Below are 22,187 nucleotides of genomic sequence, written 5' to 3' on the forward strand. Positions count from 1 at the left end.
AATGCCACGACATATGGGCAGAAGTTCCTCTGCCTTCACATCTCCAGCACCTCTTTAAGCTCCTTCAGATGGGCAAAATCGCATTTCCTTACTGTGGCTCTTCTCCCTGCTTCTCTTCCACATTTGCAACAAACTGAAATTACATGAAGGACAGAACAACGACCATGTGGGCAATGCAGGTCAACCGGCACAGCATCCTCTAGTAGGTGTTTTATAGCACAACTTTGCCTGCACAAGGCGAAAAATCCTGACAAATACTCACTTATTTCAGAAGAGTCGGGTTTTCTGTGGCTTAATTTATGACTCTAAAACTGGGAAATGGAGCAGGAGACATGCAGGAGGCTGACAGAGTTGTCAAAATGACCAGTGAACATCCATGAATGGCCAGTCATGAGCGCGCCATGAAATGTTTGTTTAAAGAAGCTCATAGATACTGCTGGAAAGAAATCCACAGAGTTGTAAGTCAAGGGCTCAGTATCATATATATATATATATTCTGAACCAAGGAACTGTGAATGCCACAGAAAGTTACATGCATACTCCTGTGTTCATGGCTACTCAGAGCAGGGCTGTCGCATAGGGATCCAAATAGGGCAATGCAACCAGTTCCATGTGTTATCCTATGAGTGACAGTGGGTATTTCTCCCCTCGGTAGCCTGCTGTGCCCTCCTCCCACATGGCAGATGTGTGAGTAGAAGCTGCTTGTACTGTGGTTTGCTGCTGCTGGATCAAGGTGACAATGCGTTTGGGTGCATCAAGTATTAAAAATAGACACTTGATTACAGTAGCATTGTTACTAATCACATTGTTCATTGCACTTAACATGAACTTCAATGCTTCATTTCAAAATAACCATGAGGAATTAAAATCAAAATCAAACATACTAAAAAGGTCAAAAACGATGAAGTAGCATTCTAATTTGTTAATTAATTGATAGTAAAACCAAATCAAATATTGAAAGGCCTGTTTAAAGCTCCACGAAAGACTACTTTATAGCTACCCATTTTGATTTCTTTGATATAAAACTAGAAATCACCTTAAATGAGACAACCTTAGCGTAGATTATGTCTCCAATTTTCTCTAATTCAAGTCTAAATTAGAGAAGACATTTTATGAATGTATGCTATGCTCAAAGCTAATTGAAAGCAATTATCAAAGTGGCATTTTGTCTGTGACTTTAAGATACATTGTAAGATAATAAATGATTCTCATTATGTAATAAAAAGGTCACATCTTGCCTTTGGGCTAGTGACGCGAACAGTTTTTCAAAAGCTATCTGAGACATTTTCTTTAGTGAACTACGACTAATACAAGAACCATCACTTATTAAATATCAGTTGTCATCTGCACAGTATCCACATCACAAATGAGTATTTCTTTCAAAAAGAAACACCACCTCATTAAAACTGGCAAAAATATATCTCTTAAAGTGCATACCTGACATTTTCAAGCTAAAAATGAATATCCTTCACTTGTCATTCACTAATAGTAATGAAACAAAAAAAAAAAAAGCACACTAAGAGGAGAGGCTCATTAAACTAGGGAATAGGCTGCTTCTTGGGGTAGAAATTTACGTTACAATCAAAAGAGACAGAAATATAAAAATCTCAACAGGATAAGTGGGAATCTGAACTCTTCTGGAATATTAGCTAACCTTGCCATAGGATAACATATGAAGAATAGACAAGGAACTGCATGCTTGCCCCTGCCAAAATTACTCCTCCTACACACCATTAAAACCAGGGAGATCTATTCACCCTAGACTACAGGCTTCTGAACAGACCTGGAGAGGTCTAGTGTGCAACAGGGGACTTAATGAACCTCAAGATGTATCATTCCAAATAATTCCATGACCTCAAAATTGTCTGCATGGAAAAGTGTTCCATGGAATTCAGAGAGATGGTTTTGTCTACCCTTATTGAATCAGGGTTATTTTGTTTTTGAATTTAACACTACATCTTGCTGTGCTTGAACAAGATGCCAACTTTTCCTGTGTTGATTGTAGGAATTACAGCATACATTTCAAATGCAGAAGATAAAAGTCAATGGTTCAATTCAGGCATCATACCAAAAAAGTGTCTTGTGTTAATCATATTTAAGGATCCATAGTTTGAGCTTCTAAATCTACAGGTAAACCATGGTTTAGAGCTGCTTTCACTTTTCATCTTCTTAGTACTCACCTCTCTAAGTGCAGCGGCCTCTAGAGGTAGACCAACAGCTAAACAGTGGTTTAGCAATTCAGACATCATCACAAACTTATTAGCACAAAGCACTGTTTGCAAACTTAATACATAATAGCTGGAACCAAAACAGCTTCTTTAGGGCATGCCCAAGTGCTTGTGGACACCTGATGGAGGTTGTTGTTGTTGTTAATATAAAAAAAGTCTTTCTCTTCAAACACTAGGTCCACATAACATATCAGAAATTGCTTTTAAAAATCCCCTTAGTTTCAAATGTGATATGGGGAGCTGCTGTTTGAGAAATATAAGCTTGAAGACCCTTTGGATGTTTGGAAGTAGTTGCCCTTTTATATGGATATATGCTGGCAGATTGGAAAAATGATGATCAGTTCAGACATTACATTAAGCTTCCTTAGTCATGGTTTGGTGTCACGTTTGAATTAAAACAACATTGATTGCTAGGGAAATAGTTGTGTAAGTAGTAAAGAAAGCAATGTAAACCCTTAGAGATAATACACACACTTGACCATTAACATACAAAGTTGGGTTCCTTCTTTCATTTAACCACACCAACCTGTTCTTGGAAAAGCAACATGGTTGTTTGCAGGCTCTAAGGACCAGGTTACTGATGCCAGTGGGAACACTGTGTTTTGCTCTGGACCCCAAGGAAGGCCATGGCTAGATGAGGGGGTGAAAGGGTGACAATCCTGCAATTTTATGATCGCAAGATCATCGCCCTTGTTTACACGCGGCGTGCAACATCGCGGCTGCCATTTTGTTTGAGTTTTTAAAGGAGATTGAATGCACAAGTGCTCATCTGCAAACTGGTGAGTTAAAAAAAAAACAATTTCCCCGCTCCCCCCAACCCCCCTGATGGGCACAGAGCTCCTGAGGAGCTTTGTGCCCAGCTCCTTGCGGTTACTTGCGAGAACCCGGGACAAACTGCGACGGGGGGTCACATTTTCCGCAGTCTCAGGATCATCCTGAGACTGCGGAAAAAACACGAAAAAAGTGTAGGAGGATTATCCCTCCCTGCTCCTGGGATCCCCTGTGTGTCATGTGGATGCACAGGGATGATCCCAGGATGATCCCTGGGATATCACCCCGTCTAGCTATGGCTGAAGACCAATTACATGGAAGTTTTTTTTTTTTTTTTTTTTTAAAAAGATGGTTTGAGAGACAGCTATGAAAATGATGCAGTTGCAGAAAACTTTTGAAATCTCCTAGATAATATTTGAGGATTGTTCAAATGCAAGGGATGAAGACTTAGAAGCCCAGAGGAACTTAATTCCTGGTCCTTAGAGTTAATACCAGGCTATTAAATACGGAACAAGCCTTGAGGGAATGTACAGTAAGTTTTTATATCACCCCAACACACCATTCTTGGTTTGTGCTGTCTGTAATGTTGGCCTTGGCCTGAGACCCACCCCAGTGCTTTAAAATACAGATCTTTGTCATAGCTCACTTAAAACAATTTCTTAGCAATATCATTGCACCAACTGAAATTAAATCTAATTAGTTTGGCATTAATTAAGCTCTAATAATATACTCTAGTATCACTCCTAAATAGTGTGATCCGTTTCCCCTTCACACAGGTAAATTGGAAAACATGGTGGTGTCATCATAATTTTTAAACATACTGAGAAAATGACAGAGCTGCAAAATTAAAATAAATGATTAATGACATTTTTTTCATGTTTTATACTAATAGGTATTGCTGAGCCTTTAAATTAATAAAGCTGTCAAGTTCAGGGTTGTTACAGGATCCAGCACAGAACCAAAATGGAAATTATGTATTCCACAGACACCTAAAGATGACACTTTGGAATATTTTAAATTTTAATTAGTAGGTGCAATTGTTTCGCCCCTCCCCCACCTTTAAACCACTACAAATTAATTGGCAATTAGTCACAACTAATTCTTTTCTTAACAATCTGAAATGGAAAGATAGGTGATTACATCTCAGCACAGTTGTCTAAGGTGCAGAAAGCACACATGCAGTAAATTGCATTGTCAAATATATAATATATATATTGTTGTGAAATTAAGAAAAAATATGCATTGGTAAACAAAAATGTATGCATAATGTTTTAGGGGACACAAAAATAATACCCAAACACACAGTACATTGTCAGGCCTCAAATGTATGCAAATAAGGGGAGTTTATACAAGGTTAAATAAGATATAGACAAGTTTGTATATTAACCGTTGAAGCCCAGAGGAGTGCTTGTCCACTCTCAGCTATTCTTTCCAGGGCCAGAGCCTGCTAGTTTCATTGTTTTAATTGCTTTGAATAATTTATGTATTTTATTGTAAGCTGCCTTGTGAGGGCTTTGCCATGAAAGGCGGCCAAGAAATGTTTCAAATAAATAAATAAAAATAAATAAATAAAAATAAATAGAGCTTAGTCCCATAACACTGAGTGTGCTTTTGAGCTCCATCACACATAATTCCCCCCTGCTTTCCCTCCACTTTTTTTTTTTTTTTACCTCTGATGCATAAGTGCATCAAGCTTATGGTCCCATGCTGCGCTTTCACTTCACTGTGCTCCCGCTCCACTCCACTCCACCCCACTCCTTCTCTTTCTCCCTCCAGTTCATTGGTTGCTCCTCCCCCCATTTTTTTTGAACAAGAATATACAAGCAGGTCCTGTCGGCTGAGTACTTCAACCAGACCGCCTTTCTGCCTGGCAAAAATGGAACGATCCTTTAGTCTGGCTTTTTGGGGGCATTGAGGGAGCACAATCCTGTCTCTGCAGAGTTTCGGGCATTGTACGATTTAAAAAAAATGCTTTCGAGCCTGGGATGCAAGGCTTGGGTTTTCTTTTGAAGATTGGAGCCAGATGCTGGGAGAGATCGCTTTTCCCTGCCAGGACCTGATGCAATCCATTCAAGCCAACAGCAAGTCTCCCGTCACAGCACACACATCCAACAAAGGAAAACCTGAGTACAGCACTACACTTAAGGATGCATTAAACGTGCTTAGGGAAAATAATCCAGACTTTAGGTGTTCTAGGAAAAGACAGAAAAGGCTGGGGAAGAAGCAGGGTGTCAGCAGGACAGGCACAGCGTCATGTGAGTACCGTGCTGCAAATCCACGCACCAGGCATGGCGAGAGTGCACTAAATCGCTGGTGTGATGGAGCTCTTTGTGTAGCGTTGATTTCGGTAGCTGAGTGCACTGTACCAGGCCTCAGTGCTGGTTCCAGCTTATCATCAGCTGTTATTGTTCCTCCTCCTCTTTCTTATCATTGCTACCACATTTCTTGCTTAACACTACCAGAGGCAGGTGAACATGCAGGTTGCACTGGTGAAGGGGAGGAGCAATTCCAGGAGGCTCGTGGTAGTGGGCCCGTGCTGGGTGTGTGGCCAACCATGCCTATCCTTCATGCTGGCCCTGTCAGGCATTGTTCCGGAATCATCAGACTATTGCACTTTTCAAGTTAAATCCATCTGACCCAGGTGCTTCCTCATGGATGAAATCCTCTCATGAACTTCTCCTAGGAAACACCACCCTGGTTCCATGGTCTAAGATGTTGCTGATCTGTACCTGTCCACCAAAAACTTGTTGCTGATTCATGGTATCTGTCCTCATGCTAGTCTTTTAACTTTCCTGTTTTAAATCTGCATTTTAAATCTTTGTATTGCTGCTTGGTTTTATTCTGGTTGTACTTTTATATTGGCCCCGTTCAGAAGACACCTTAAACTACGGCTTTAACCATGGTGGTTAAGCCATAAAGCAGGGCTGTGTTCAGAAGACACCTTAAATCATGGCTTTAACCACCATGACTAAGACAAAATGGCTTATTCACTGCAGTTAAAGCCATGGTTTAAGGTGTTTTCTGAACATGGCCTGGCTCTCTGGCTTAACCACAGTGGTTAAAGCCGTGGTTTAAAGTGTCTTCTGAATGGAGCCATTGTGTTTTTACATTGTGGTTTAAGTTTTATATTTTAAATTGTACTTCTGGTTTTGATTTCTGTGAACCACCCAGAGAGCTTTGGCTGCTGGGCAGTACAGAAATGCAATAAAACAACAACAACAATAATCCCAATTGGCAATCAGGGAATACCCCTAAAATTCCTACTCAGCCTATGAGTTGACTGGTTAATCCCATACTGCTGCTCTGGGCCAGATGGGTCGCCATGCTGGTCCAAAGAGACCAAGGCAGTGCCAACCTTAAATTAGAAGTGGGTGAGAAGTTCATTTACCAGAATTTATTCAATTTGCATCTCCTGAAATGGAATGCAGACTTGAACGCAACCACAACCTGTAGTCCATACATTTCTGAGTTTGCATGTGATTCGCACACAAAAAATGCATTTGGATAACTTGATAAATGTACATGAATAAATGTGTACATTTGAAAAATGTGCAGATACTCTAGCAATGGGGGGATAATATGTAAATTTCACGAATCTGCAGAACTGATGCATATATTTGGGAAAACATGGATGAAAATACCCAAATTTTCATGTTAAAAACACACACTCACAAATCTAATATGAACGTTAGTTGGAATGAGAGAACCTCAGTGAGCTCAATTTTGCTGATTCGCACATCCCTACCTTAAACTGCCCCGCATTGCCTAGATGTCTCTTGTGAGTAAATGCTGGTGCGGCCCCATGTCCTCACTCATGGCAAGGGAATGGGGCACAACTGCCACCAGATGAAGAGCAGAGGAATAACGGCCTCACAAGGGCAGTTATGAATTTCTTTCTATTTCGGGATTCACCCAGTTGGGGGGGGGGCTATTTAGGCAAATCCCAAGATGGGGGACACAGTGGCCTTAAATGGCAATGAGAGAGCTTCTTACCTTAGAGTTTCCCCTTTTTCACTCTTAAAAGCTGCCGTCTCTGCTGGCGGCATTGGAGGCATGGTGGTAGCTGTGGAGTTCTGTCTCCCGCCATATTCTTTCGCAGAGTACATCTAGGAAGATGGTAGTGGCAAAAGCCATAGATCCAGTGCTGCCATGCCACAGCGCCAAAGCTGCCAGCAGAACCAATATCTTTTAAGAATTTTTAAAAGGGGCAAAAGGTAATTTTTTTCCCCTTCACCTACTTAAGCTTCCTCATCTCCCCTCAAAATGGCAGCTCCCAATTTGCCACCTGTGAATGTGGTCACCAGTTGGAGGTGAGCTCTCTAGCAAAGAGAGAGATCTCCTACCATTCTTCAACAAAAAAGTTGAAGGGCCAGAAATATCCAACATATCTGAGAATATTATTTTTTTAGGGAAGGTAAAACTAAAAACACATGTACTCTGAGTTCATACAAAAGGACGTTAGGCATACAGTTGTGCATTATATTGCAAGGAGAGATTATATTGAAGTCCATGTGTTAAACTGCAGGACTGCAGCCAAGTTCTTTCATCATAGAACTAGCACGGATTGCACTACAAGATTGAAGAGATAATGTGATATTTAGTTTCATACAATATAACAAAACATCATTCTGATACATTTTTTATCATTGTTTTGCCGAATTTTATCTCATATACTGATCAAGACACACTTACTGTACAAGGTGTTTGCATCCATGGCTCCCCATCAATCTGCATAGGTAGAGACTTGCTAGTCCTAGAGGAAAACAGTTAAAGGAATAGCAGTTTCTGGAGAAAGTGCATGTGCTAAACAGACAGCACACTGTCACATCCAACCTGGAGATGCCCTAAGTTGCACATGCATCTTCCAGTGACAGATTTGATAACAAATGCAAAATAAGGCATGGCCCGCTACATTTAGAAAAGTAACCTATCATTCCATAACACACACTTTGTATGTATGTATTCTAAGTCCAAACCCATTCCCTAGGTTACAAACATTTTTGATCATATTGAAGGCTGACCGATACAACCAATTGTGGCTCAAGTGAGGGTGCTCCCAGCACTACCAATCAGAACGCATGGTGTAGCAATACCCTCTTTCTTTTCTTAAGAGATTTTCTGCAGTAGGAAAAAAAAGACGGATGAAGTGCTGTGAAAACACGGGAGAGTTACGAGTGGAGGATGCTGTCATCTGCCCCCCTGCAAAATTCTGTGAATGAGGCATGGCCATGGCGTTATAAAAGCCTTGGCTGGAAGCACCGTTGGTTGACTGTACCATGTGGTGAACGGGCCATCTGATTGTTTCCACAGGATTGCATACTATGAGACAGCACATCCTTGAGGACAGTCAGGTAATGGGTGGAAGAATGACACACTTACAACTTACAGTCACATAATCCACTTTGCCACATGACAACATGGGCCTACTTCACTATATCAAAAATGAGCCGAAACGGTTGCATAGATAGGCCTGGGTGTCAATCAAATTAAGACAGCCAAACCTATAAGTGTTATCTTATGACATACTTCATGTTGTGTGATGAAAAAAGTAAAGCACAGCAATTTATATGAATTCCAAAAGGTGATCAACGTTTTTTTTTTTTTAACAAGGAGGATATCCTATCAGAAGTGATTTTGTAATGACTTATGTCCAAATAATCATCAGCCATCCCCAAAATTCAAAGCTTTAAATGTTAATGACATAATAATGGAGAAAAGAAAGCATCAAGGAACTTTCTGTTGCTGCTACTTCGGGGCTGGTAGAGAAAGTTGCTGCTCTTGAGGAGTTTATTGAGTGTGGAGTGCTCCTATTCAGGCTTCCATCTAGCCACATCTTCTTCCAGAATACTCCATTGTATCCCACCCACAGTTTACTAATCCCCTGGACAACAGTTAGTCATCATTCCATGCTAACGTAAAGCGTCATCATGTGGGGGAGAATTGTGTTTCCTTACTGTTGTTTCTTCGCCCCTGCTTCTGTCCTTCATTACTTCCTCTTTCCTCTGGGAGAGAAAAGAGAAAGTAAACAAAGACCACATGGCCAATTCTGGGGCCATTTTTATCGCACCACTTTTCCTGCACAATCTGGTTTTTTTTTAAAAAGCTGTTTTAAAAATTGTCTGTTTTTACAACGGAAAAATAAGCGGAAGGAGCCGGAGGTGTGTCATTGTCTAAAGGATGTGCGAACATCTGTAAGCAGGCAGTAGCGAGCATACGATAAAACGCTCATCTGATGATGCCCTGAGAATACTTTGTTGCCATCGGCTTGTTCTTCCCCCGCTTAGCGCTTCCCCCCAAATATATTTTTGTACTTCCGCAGTCCTTGGGTTTCTCCCAGCCCCATTGATATCTCCCTCTTCTGCATGGATGGTGCCATTTTGGCTACACAAGGAAAAGCACTTGGAGAAGAGTTTGTAATTATTAGATGTAGCCTAGGTGCAGGCCTGGACCTGGTTTTGAAATTGAACATCAAACATGACGTGCACGCTTTTGATTTTGATATTTCAATTGTCAAGTCTGACATCGTCTTGCATTGCTTTTTACATCTTTCCCCCACTACCTTTGAAAATGCTGCAGGTCGAACTGGCAATTGAATTGGGAGAAGCATGACGTGTGTGTAACAAGTTTCATTCTCATATCTCCTGTGTGCAAAGGAATGGCAAAATGAGCTGCAAACTGAATGCCAAATGGCTGAGTTGATATAAGAATGCATGAAACATCCTGCTGGATTAGACCAATGACCCAGCTAACCCATCTTTCGGTTTCCCACATTGGCTAAGCCGACGCCACCCCAGAACTTGGTATTCAGTAGCATACTGCCACTAAACCTGGAGGTTCTGTACAGCCATTATGATGCCTATGTGAGCCGCTTTTGTTTCCTTGCAAGAGGAAAAAAAGCGAGGTAGAAATGCAACAATGATGATGATAATAATAATTGCCATTGATAGGTTTATCCTCTGTAAAATTAACTGTTCTTTTTTAAAACCATCTAAACAAGTTGTCATCAATACATTTCATTGCACAAGTTCTATAATTTAATTACATACACAGTGAGGAAACACTTCCTTGCTTTGTGTGGCTTGAGTCTCTTGCTGATCATTTCCATTGGAACAACCCAGGTTCCACCATCACTTTGCCTGGCCAGTAAATGCACCATTTCAAACATGCAGGGGAAAATATGATTCCTACCTGATGATAACAGAGGAACATTGAGCAAGGCGCCTTCCAGCACTTTTCAGTCCGGTGTATATTTGACCCATCTCCATGGCTCCTTCCAGACCAACCACTTCCACCAGCTGATCACTCAAATCTGAAAACAAAATGCACGGCTCTTAGGGCCAAACGAGAAGTTATGGAATATTTGTGGCTGTTACTGAAAACAGCAGCTCCTTCTCTTCTTCTCCCTTTCTGCCCAGCAATGTCTACTCAAACAAATGAGAAATACAAAACATTTTTTATTACTAAGGTTGCTTGAAACAGAGGAGAAGATGAGTCACTTCTGGGTTTTGGAGGCAGCTGTGTATTCTCTCTAACCTCTAGTTCTGGTTCCTAAGTCAGGTGAAAATGCTTTCATATCCTCACGTTATTTCACCCATGCAAAACTAACCCAAATTATGAAGGTCAACTTTTTGGTATTTTGATGCAAGCTACAACATGCAGAGCTAGCAGCTCCCTGCTCTCCCCGACTCCTGCCTCAGCCTTTCAGATCTCTAACTTACTTGGTATATAAATACCTCACAACCCTGAATGTACAACAGTCTCCAAAGCTTCTTTGACTAATGGGATCAATTGCAGGAGCATTTCCCCCCTTCAGTAGAGATATGAGCTTGTAACAACATCACATTTAATAATTTGGACCCTTGAACAGTTCTTGCCAAAATTTTATGGCAAGATGTTTCTCAATAAGTGCTGTTTATAAGAATGATCTATTGTAATAAAAGTGATGGGCTTATTTGGAATATTTTGCCTTGGAGTATTGTAACATTTCATTTTAAAAATCCTGGATCAACTAAAATAGAAGAAAAGCTGAAAGCTACCTTCACTAAAAGTGCAATCCTATGCGTGTTTAGACAGATAAAAGGCCTACAGCTTCCAGCCAAGGCTGGCTGGGGCCTGCTGGGAGTTGTAGGCCTTTTCCTGTTTAAACATGCATAGGATTGTGCCCTAATGCTATTTTCTTTGAGCATAAGAAAGAGCCCATAAGATACAGAAGGTATGTTCAGATCCTATGCATGCTTAACTAGCAGTATGCCCCTTTAAAGTCAGTGAGACTTCTAAGTAGGGATGTCAGACAAATCCTCAACGGAAGCAAATAAGTTTGGATTTCTATGAATCTGACCTGTGGATTCCACAGTGGACTGGCTTTTCCTGAATCACATAAACTTCATGGACTTGTGGACTTTAAAAAAAAAAACTTTCTGGATTTTCATGCAAATTTAGTCATAGAAATATATGTAAAATAAAAAAAGCACTAGCCAAAAATGTGGGTTTCCCCATAGGCTAAAGCATAAGAATGTGCACTGTGGGTTTTCTTTTTCTTTTCTTTTTTCTTTTTTTTTTTTTTTGAGAGGGATTTGCACATTTTCACAAGTACAAATTTGTGCAATTGCGAGTTTGTGCAAATTCAGAAAATTGGGGGGGGGGAGGACTGATCCATCAATGAGCAGACAATGGAACAAAAGACACCTGACAATCCATGAAACACAGACAGAACAGATTTTACAAAATCCATCTATCTCTACGTCTGAGTAATAGGATCAAGCTGCATATCTTCAAAGGTGCTATAGGGTGCTGTCTCTTTTGCTACAACAGACTTAACACAGATACTAACACTGAATTTGAAAGATATTAATATTATTTGAAAGAAAGTAGACCTTATTCCCCTGGTTCTGCATTAAATGTGTTGCCAAGAACAGATGGACAAGGAAGAGAAACATTTTACTTCCGTTCTAGATTGTGCCTAGTGCCCATGCTTCATAGATTGGTAGTAAATATAAAATTTCCCAGAAAATATTCTACCAGGTATGATTGAAATAAAACCGACCACACACTTGTCACTTATATATAATCAGCCATGTTCATTATGTATAGATAACATGGGTGTAAGATATGCAAATACAAATATATTTTCTCATATCTTTAACATAAGTGGAAAAAATCAGTTCTGTTTAGTGGAAGGATCCACTAAAGATAAGGATTCTTATCTTTCCTCTCTCATTTCACTTTACCATCCCCCTCGTACCCTCCGTTCTTCAAACGTTATGTTGCTCTCCTGCCCAAGAGTTTCTATCTCTCTTGCCCGGCTTCGCCCATTCTCTCTGGCTGCCCCGTTTGCTTGGAATGCTCTTCCAGAGCAACTACGTACCACGAGTTCCACTGTAGATTTTAAAACGCGTTTGAAAACTTATTTGTTTTCAATAGCTTTTGGTATTTTAGCTTGATTTACTGTTCTTATTACTATCATTATTCTCTTATTTCTGCTTTGTGAACCCCTTCCCCCCTTCATATGTTTTAATGTGATTTTAGATTGTAAGCCTCTAGGCAGGGTATCACTGTTTTATTTGTATATTTTGTACAGCACCAAGTACATTGTTGGTGCTATATAAATAATAATAATAATAAGGATCCCCCCACTCGCCCCTCCATCAGTGGTTTTAGGGTTAGGTTCACCATCTTGTGGTTGTTGAATGAAAATTGCTGGAACCAATGCGTTTGGAACTTTTGAATAAGCACTGTCCAGTCTTTAATGTGGTCATAAAGCACATATATTTAGTCAAGTACTTGGAGATCTTTCAAAAATAAGTTAGTGAAAATCAAATATGTACTCAGCCTTCTTGGTAACAAGCAGTACATGTGGAAGAAGAGTTCTGCGCACAAATTGATCTCCATATGTGCAGGACAGGAGGGTATCAATTTCCATAGCTGGATTGGACAATTGCCTACTTGTGCGGGTGGGAGAGGACTATTTATTTACTTACTTATTTAATTTACAATACTTCTATACCACTTCATATACTAAAATCCCTAAGTGATTTACATTAAAATACAATATAACAATATAAAAAACAAGATCAAAATAATAATAATAATAATAATAATAATAATAATAATAATAAGAAGAAGAAGAAGAAGAAGAAGAAGAAGAAGAAGAAGAAGAAACAGTTAAGAATATTTTTAAAACATTATATCTCCATAAGATTAAAACAGGGTTGCAATGAAGTATCACTGGCCAGGGAAATCCTGTATAAATAGGTGTGTTTTCAAGGGACATTTAAAAGTTGACACTGTTTCTGCCTCTTGGATCACACAAAGGGATTCATCCAGTTTCTCCTTCCTTCAAGAGATGACTGGTGTTGTCCAAGTTGAGAGCACTACCTGTCTGTTTGGCAAGCCCTTATCATTGTCTGAAGATTTGTGGATCAAGGGGATGGATCCTACAACACAGGTTAATCTGATCCACTCTTGAAATACAAAAGGCTGATTTGCATTCAGAGGAGAATCATTAAGCCATAGAAGGAGAAGTTGCTTAGGGGTACTGAATGGACCATCCATCTCAGTGCTAGAACATAGGCTTTGCATGCAGATGGTCCCAGGTCCAATCCCTGGCATGGCCAGATAAAGCTGGAAAAAACTCCCTGGAGAGTCACTGTTGACAATACTGGGCCAATGCGCTGAACTCAGTACAAGGCAGCTTCCTATGTTCTTATGACACAGTGGGTTGGAACCAATTGCCCAGAGGCAGGAAATCCAAGGCTAGAGCATCCCCAGCAGATGACTGTCCACATGAACATAGGAAGCCTTCTCCTACTGAGCTTTGGTCCTTCCAATTCAGTGGCCTTGACTGGTAGCAGCTCCCCTGCTGCTTAAGGTCCTGTTAGCTGGAGATGCTGGGGATGGAACCCAAGACGTTGCCCATGAAAATGCTTGTTTTCTGCCACTGAACGAATGTGCCTCAACACATTATTTAAAAAAGAAATTTCTTCACAGTTCAGGAACTGAAGGATAAACACCGAAAGCAGCATGAGAAGCAGTGAGTATAAACTAGAGGGAGGCAGATTTAGAATCATAGAATCATGCAGCTGAAGAAGGATTTGGAAGTGATCCAATCCAGTCCCCTGCTCACTACAGGAAATCCAGAACTAGAGCATCTCTAACCCACGGCTGTCCAGAGCCCAGCACCCACCCACCCCACGACTGGTTCCATTGTCAAACTGCTCTTACTGCTACTGTTCACGTGAAAAGTGCCCTCTTTTAAGCCCATTAGATCGATTCCTTCCTTCATGGGTAGTAGAGAACAGGTTTTCACTCTCTTCAGCATGCTATTCTCATATATATATGAGACCACCTATCAGGGCAGAAACCTTTCCAAGGCAGCTCACAAAAATAAAATACATAAATACATTTAAAATACTAAAAGTGATAAAAACATAAGCACAATAAAATAGCAACAACAAAAACAATAATAAAAGCCAACAATAAAACCAGCAACAACAATATCATGTCCTGTTTCAGTCTTCTCCTCTCCAGGCTAAATGCATCCACTCCTTCACCTTCTTCGTATAGGACTTGTTTTCCATCCCCTGACCATGTTCATAGCCCTCTTCTCTGAACTCCCCCAAATTTGTCTACATCCTTCCTCAAATGTGCTGTCCAGAAATTGTACTCCAGAAGAGACCTGACTAGTACAGAACAAATTGGCATAATTACTTCTCATGTTTTGGAAACTATTATCTATTAATGCAGCCTAAAATCATATCAGTCTTTTTTGCAGCAGCCTCACACTGCTGACTCATGTGCCTGCAACCCTGGGATCTTTTTCACAAGTACTACTGCCAAGCCCATCCTAATCCTTTGCATTTTAGTGTTTATTTATTACAGGGGTAGGGAGACTGTGACCCTTCAGAGGTTGTTGAACTACAGTTCACATCATTCCCTCATGACTGGGGCCTCTTTCAACTTGGTGCCCCCCAGCTGTGTTGTACTACAAATCCCATTATTCCCACCCAGCACTGGTGATGATGGAAGTTGCCATTTAACAAAGCAGGAGGATATGAGGTTGGGAAAGGCTGCTTTAGGATACAGGCTATCCTGGGGCTGCCTAGACGCTCTAAAAGCTCCACGGTGGGTATGTGGTGGTGCTGAGTTGGTTATATGACACAGCAGCCACCTCGCAGCCATTGTGGGGCTTTCCTGCAAAGCTGCAAGTTTAAAAAGTTGGGAACTTAACCCAATGTTTTCACCGGAGTGAGGCGAAAATGGCACATCCGCTGTCTAACCTCACTCTGGTGTTGCAGTGGAGGTGTTCCTGGGCAGATGGCGATCCCTGATTGGTCACCATCCCCCCAGGCAGAGGGCAAGGGCGGACCCAGTGGGCAACCAGAAATCCCACACTCTCTCTGTGTCAGGATTAGCCACCACCATGCCACAGTGGGGTTGCTTTAAATGCAGTGGCAACCCTGCACTGTCTAGCCAGCCCCCCTGTCTTAGGAAACTGGGTAAGACTAGATGATATAACCAGTTTCAGAAAAGGCAAGAGTGAGAAATGAGCCGTGCGTTTTGAGAGTCATAACAGACCTCTTCCCAGAATTGCTCCATATCCCGCTTTTCCAGATTAAAAACAAACAAACAAACAACCCAGGCCTGCTCCTTTTTACACAAAAAGGCAAATGAAACAGAGACTCGGACTTCGCATCACTGGCTACTACAGCATGCGTCCAAACGACGTTGTTTGTACAAGTTTGGAGGCAACGACTCAATCCAGACACCCCAATTATTATTTTACGGTGCCCTTGGGTTTCTGAGAGCCCGTTGGCTCTGAACTTTGTCCGTGACATGGAGACTTTCACTTGTTTTCTCTGTGAATGACTTATCAGACCGTGTGGGAATGTTTGCACAGTGTCATGCTGCTTCTGCCCTCTTCCACAAACCAAACTACTTCACGCGTCTCTTCAGATTAGCACCGTGGGTAAACAAAGCTAGCTCTCATGAGTGACTGCTGATGTCAGCAGCTTGCGAATGGCATGTACAAGGGCAACTGACCCTTTGCCCTCATCCCCAAAGTGTCTGTACAGGGCAGAGAGGGAGGGAAGGAGAGGGGCAGAATGTCACCAGGGAGATTTCCCTCCCGTTTCCTCCCATCAGGTTGCCTGAACAATTAAAGAGACAAAGTAAAATCCATGAGACATGGCATTTGAGAATATTGTCCCTTGATTCTACTGCCTGATCCTAGATGATGATAACATATTTAAGAGCCCCGAAAGCTTTTCAGAAGTCTCTGCTATAAGGCATTACCAGATCACTGCACTGTTGAACAGAATACTACATTTTAAGATTTGTCTTTGAATATATATCAAGGCATATAAACAAGGGCAGGGGTGGAGAGGAACCCAGCAGTATGATGATTAGAAATGGTGATTTACACATGGAGGATTGTTCCTCTATAATGGAGCTGTTTTGTAAATACCCCATTTATCTTGGTCGTCTATAAATACTGCAGAACCGAGTGAGAGATTGAAAGTCTCTATTAGAATTTGGGGTTACTGCACTTAGTCAAGTGCATTTACATAAAAAACATCACCGTTTGGTGGTAAATCTCTCCCTGTTGGCAGTTTGTCTTTGGGGAGATGAGGATACATGGCTGCCTAAATGTAATTAAAACACGGTAATCATCATGCCGGGGGGGGGGGGGGAGTTTGGGTTCCAGTTAAAATATAGCATGGGGTTTTGAGATTTGGCTCACAGCCAGGGAGCCCCCAGAAACGTGCTGCATTGCGTCTTGTTTGCTACAGTGGCCCTGTTCAGAAGACACCTTAAACCATGTCTTTAACTATGGTGGATGAGGCAAATAGCCTTATTTACTGGGGTTAAAGCTGCGGTTTAAGGTGAACAGGGCCAGAGTCTGTTTGGCATGCAGCATCTATTTTTTAAAAAAACCCAAGTGATAGTTTTCCAATATGCAGGAAGGTAAGGACATTTTCATACACAGAGACAGGAACTGCTGCTGCTTTGAGAGCCAAAGACATGCTTAATGTCACAGGCGTGTATGATTTTAGATGTACTATTGCTAAGCGTAACAAAACGTCTCAATGCTTGGATATAAAAATAAATGACCAAATGATGTTGCATTGTCAGCTGTCCAATTTTAGAAGGGAAAGTTTTCCAGCCATTTTACAGGCATTACGGTATCTACTGTACGCTGAGATAGTTGCTTCCTATACGTATGCACTCCAGAATAGGTTTCTGTTATAGTCCATATCAATTGTATACACCAGGAGTAGGGAACCTTGGCCCTCCAACTGTTGTTGTTGAACTGCAATTCACATCACCCCTGATCTTCGACCATGCTGGCTGGTGCTAATTAGAGTTGTACTTCAACATAATCGGGAATGACACAGGTTCCCCATACTTGCTATAGACTAAGGATGTGTGAATCAGTTTGGGACTGTGAATTGAAATATGAAATGCTACAGCATACTGATGCTTTTTTGCCAGTTATTGGTTGTGCATTCACAACCAGTAACATGGATTAAAATCTCCACCATGCCTACAGGCATTTGTTGAAGGACTGGTAAAAATATAAGAGTGTGAATACGAAAGTGGAATTAAAGTATATTAAGGAGTAAACAATCCATGGTGGTTATTCATCTTTAGAGTTTGTGATTACAATAAATGCTTGCATTAGATTTGTTGAACAGTATGATGAGTAATCTTTGATACCAGAGACTATAGCAAATGGTTACTAGGTTCCCTCCCCCCCCCCCCCGCCCCTGCAAAATGATCTGTTGGTACTAAGCCTGCATAATAGCCCCATTGTGCTGGGCTTTCTTAAAGACCGGTTTCTTCCCTGGTGTAATGCTTCACATTATAAACGATGCGAGTGCTACTCTCACTCTCTATGGAGTATCAGACCACAGAGTCTGAAGGCCACATACATTAAAACTGCCTGATACCTAATGGATTTCCATAGGCTTCATCCTACCACTTTTTCAAGGCTCTTCATTGCTACCTTACTGAAGTTAAGGAAACAACTCAAGAGAAAGTGGCCAATAGTCAATAGTCAATATGAAGTCAATAGGACTTATTTCTAAGTTGAACATCATTTGGATTGGTTTGACTAGGGAGAAATGGGCAGTGTTATGAATTTCGGTGCCCTCCTTCAATTTTCTTTAACATTTAGGCAGAAAAGTGATAGGCAGGTTTTGAAAGCTATGAATATAGCTCATATTAACAACTCTCAACAGCTCTCTACATTTACCTGGACTAAACCAGCTTCACTAAAAGTACTCCAGCCAAACCAATTTAGGGCCTCTGTTTTTGGAGCACCCAATGTATTTTTTTTTTTAAAAAAAAACATCTGGGGGGGGGCATTTGGGGGGGGTATAGCATGGAGAGGGACTAAATCTTTCTCCTTGCACAGAAGCCCAGATCCAGATTGCTCCCTTGGACTGACTACTAGTTACAGTGGGGCAAACCTGTGGGCTTAAAAGATTTAAACAGTATCCCTTCCTAGGTAACTCGCCTGGCTTTCTGCCACAGAGGACAGACTCTCTTCTTAAGTAATAGAAAACAATGACACCTTGTTCAGTTGGTATGTTGGCCATGGAGAAGGGGCGGGTTCCATCCTTTGTGGTCTGCGTGAGCCGGCAGACAAGCAATGGCATGCTCCATTCCTTCTCTGTCAATCTCTCTGCTGGGAACTGGGCCACCTTGAGCAGTCTTACAAATCTGGTTGGCTACAATAGGAAGCAGGATGCTGGATGAAATGGACTTTTGTCTCATCTAGCGAGGTACTTCTTATGTTCACAGGTTACACAAAAATCATAGGAAGGCTAAAATTTGACTGTACATCCTCCTTCTTTGCCTGTCTATCAATTAAAAAAAAATCACCCCTAAAACATGCAGATTTAAAACCCCAGATCTGTGATTCACATTTGCACACCAATAGGGGGAAACAGACTCAAAAGCCCCTTTTAGGTGCAGTCTAAGCGTAATCATCTCACTCCTATTAGCTGGGATCTGAGTTAGGAGAAAGAAAGATGTCCCTATTAATTTAATATTACTTTGTGATAAATTTTAATGCACACAAAGGGTCTTTGTAACAAACATTTTCCTTAATAAGTGAGTTTCTCCCTGAAACAAGCATAGTTCCTAATTAATATTAAAGAATAAAATGAGACAAAGAATTTCAGAATTCAAAGTGCCATCCTCTTTCCTCTGTGAATGTAACATTAAGAACAAATACCAACTTCCAGATCGCTAACATTTTGAAACAAGAGGTTTCATCTTCCATTTTGGGGAGATCATTATGAAAAACCTTTGGTATACCTTGGGAAAATATATTCTCTTTTGACAGTTATTCTTTTAATAGATAGAAGCACAATTTCTTTGAAGCCTACCATGCACGCAAAAAGGTGCCTATTATTTTAAGCTGTATGTTTTTTTTAACAAGTTATTTGTTTTAAAAGGATGTTCGCCATATTAGTTTTGTAACCCCCTTCATGCAGCAGAACAAAAGCTATTCTACTAAAGGATTCTGAACTTGGACAAACTGTAAAAAAAAAAAAAAAAAAAAAAAAAAAGGAAAGAAAGAGAAAGAAAGAGTTAGGGAGGGGAAAAGCAAAGTTCTTCTCTGTTTTTATAAAATTTGATTGCTGCAGCTGTTCCCAGTTTCTGTATTTTAAAAATAGCCTTATTCAGTGCCTTGTTGGCTAAAGGCCAGAGTATCATTAGAACATGATGTACAGAAAAACCTCTATTCAGTTACAGATACAGAAATATATTTAAGATCAGTGGGGGTCATCTGAAGCAAACACTTGTAAAGGGAAAATAGAATTTTAATGTGCTCAGACCATTCGCTGCTTTTAGCTGGATATTTAAGAAATCCAAACCTGATATCTTCCTGTTTGTCCAGGCGATATCAGATTGCTGCACATCAGGCACAAAACAATATGAACAAATCAGGGCCGTTTCCACTAACAGAAATAGATCTCGTTCTCAGATTACTTCTAACAGTTCTGGCATTTACTTCAAATGGTTTCTAGTAACATTATATATTTCAGTGGTCTATAAACAAGCATTTACCTAGGAAAGAAAGATACTGGAATTGAAGAAGTCGGATCAATTTAATCCACATTTGAACTCTACATCTCAGACAGTGTTCACATGAATAAAAGGCAAAACACATTTAAGGATTACTATGGGGTTTTTTTATACCATTTATAGAGCTTTTCTACACAAAGCATTTGTTGTGTGCTCAAAATTCCTTACTCATTCTTGGTTTCCAGTTCTTTAGATGACATTGTGACCCTTCAGTTTTGCTTCTGTGTCTAACCAGCACTTTCAGCGAGTTTTTTTAGTGCAGGGAAAATGCGGCATTTTATTGTGAAAGTGAAGGAAAGTGCAGTTTCCTCTTGTGCATTTGTGCTATTCTGCTATGCCACATTGCCACCTAGGGGCTATGAAGTGGAAAAGCAGGAAAAGAAGCAGTCCTCATGTAGTGCTTGGATCTCAATTCTGTGATGAAATCAAAAGTAGATGTAGCAAATTAACATTGTCATGTAAAAAACTGTACAATTCACTCCACACATGGGTGTTATTTCCCTACCACCACCACCATCCCTCACACATGTAATGGAAAATGTTTTAGTGTGTGGCTATCTCCGTCTCCTCTGTTGTGTTTTCTCCAAAATTCATTGGAAGTTCTCACTGATCACACTCAATCCATATGCAGCATAGCAATCCTATGGCCCCTTGACAATGTATGGAGAACTACAGGATGGTGCAAATCTCCTCTGTAGTTGCAGACAGAGCTACAAGTGCAGATAAGGAGATCTGAAGGTGGATCTTCCCCCATCCCTTCTCCTTCTTTTGGCTTCTCTTATGACAGAGGTGGGCAACTTTTCAGGCTAGTTACCTCCCCCCCACCAAAAATACAAAACAAAAACAGGCCCCCCCACACACACCATGGGTATTGAAAAATAACAAATAAATAAATAAATAAATAAATAAATTTTAAAACAGCATCTGTAGTGACTATGAACAACAAACGGGTCAAACCTTTTGCTAATTGTAACCTTCTTGGTGCTTGCTGCATTTGGAGGGCAGCATGGGGCCATAATGGAGGGGGAGGATTGCAGGGGGCATAATCCAGGAGGTGGGGTGTTGTCTTACAAGGTTGCAACGGTGACCTCAGAAGAGACATTGAGGAGGGAGAAAAGGGAGTGTTCTGGTGGGTGGGGAAGGAGGAGGAGAGGGCTGGATATACTTGTCTGGATATACAGTCTCTCCTTCATGGTCTCCACCCACGCTATGGTAAGCAAGCTAGTTGGGATGAGAAGCCCATCTAGCCGATTTTATTTTTTACACAGAGCCTTCTGTCTATCGAGTGTAATGTGTTCAGGTTGTGCTCTGAAAGCGATTGTCATAGAGTTGCTTTCTAGGGAAAAACCATACCCATTTCTGTTATAAAGCAGATCTGGGCAGGATCTACACTACTGCTTTATATTTATTAATTTATTTCATTTATATACTGCCCCATAGCCGAAGCTCTCTGGGCAGTTTACAAAACTTAAAAACAGTGAACTTTAAAAAGTATACAAAATTTAAAACCATCAAAAACACACACAAAAGCAAAAGTATAAAAACAACGGCATCCATTTAAAAACAACAGTGGTATTGAAGTGCACTGACAACTGTTGGGGCCCATTGACACAAACCATATACCGTTTTCAAACTGATTTCATAGTGATATATCCTGCTTGGTGTGGATCTGGCCATGGGATAGACCCAACTTTGCTTAGATTCTATTTTCTTTCTTTCCAAATCTACAATTCAGGACTAATTATTGTTTATAGAAGAATTCATTCAGCTCTTTCATCTTGGTAACAGTTAGGCTTAAGAGATATGAGGGATTGTTAACAGAGAGGAACAACTGAGACCTGCATCAAAATGTTGTAATATATCCTTCTTCACCTCCCAATATCAGTGTTCTTGTTCATAATTCTAGCCAGTCAGCAGTGCGTCCCTCTAAGATAGTATAGCTCTTAGAAGTTCAAAAAGGTTATTCCACTCCCCCTCCACTTATTTTCTGTTTCCCTTTTCCAACTGAAATATTCCACAGCTACTTAGCAACAGCAGTCCCCACTGTGATGGGCACTTAGTTCTCTATTTTTTAAAACTTTTTTTGTACTT

At 40.7% G+C, this 22,187-nt stretch overlaps 1 protein-coding gene across 1 annotated transcript in view; it reads right to left on the reverse strand.

Moving 5' to 3' along the window:
* Window positions 1–22,187, reverse strand: part of DGKB (diacylglycerol kinase beta) — a 317,020-nt gene that overhangs the window by 1,769 nt on the left and 293,064 nt on the right. The window contains exons 24-25 of the mRNA XM_063123607.1: window positions 10,188–10,308; window positions 7,692–7,752 (exon numbers count right to left, since the gene is read on the reverse strand). Coding sequence (XP_062979677.1) covers window positions 7,692–7,752; window positions 10,188–10,308 — 182 coding nt within the window. The remainder of the gene's footprint in view (window positions 1–7,691; window positions 7,753–10,187; window positions 10,309–22,187) is intronic.

Source organism: Elgaria multicarinata, chromosome 1 (assembly GCF_023053635.1).
Source record: "Elgaria multicarinata webbii isolate HBS135686 ecotype San Diego chromosome 1, rElgMul1.1.pri, whole genome shotgun sequence".
Classification (NCBI taxonomy): Eukaryota; Metazoa; Chordata; class Lepidosauria; order Squamata; family Anguidae; genus Elgaria; species Elgaria multicarinata.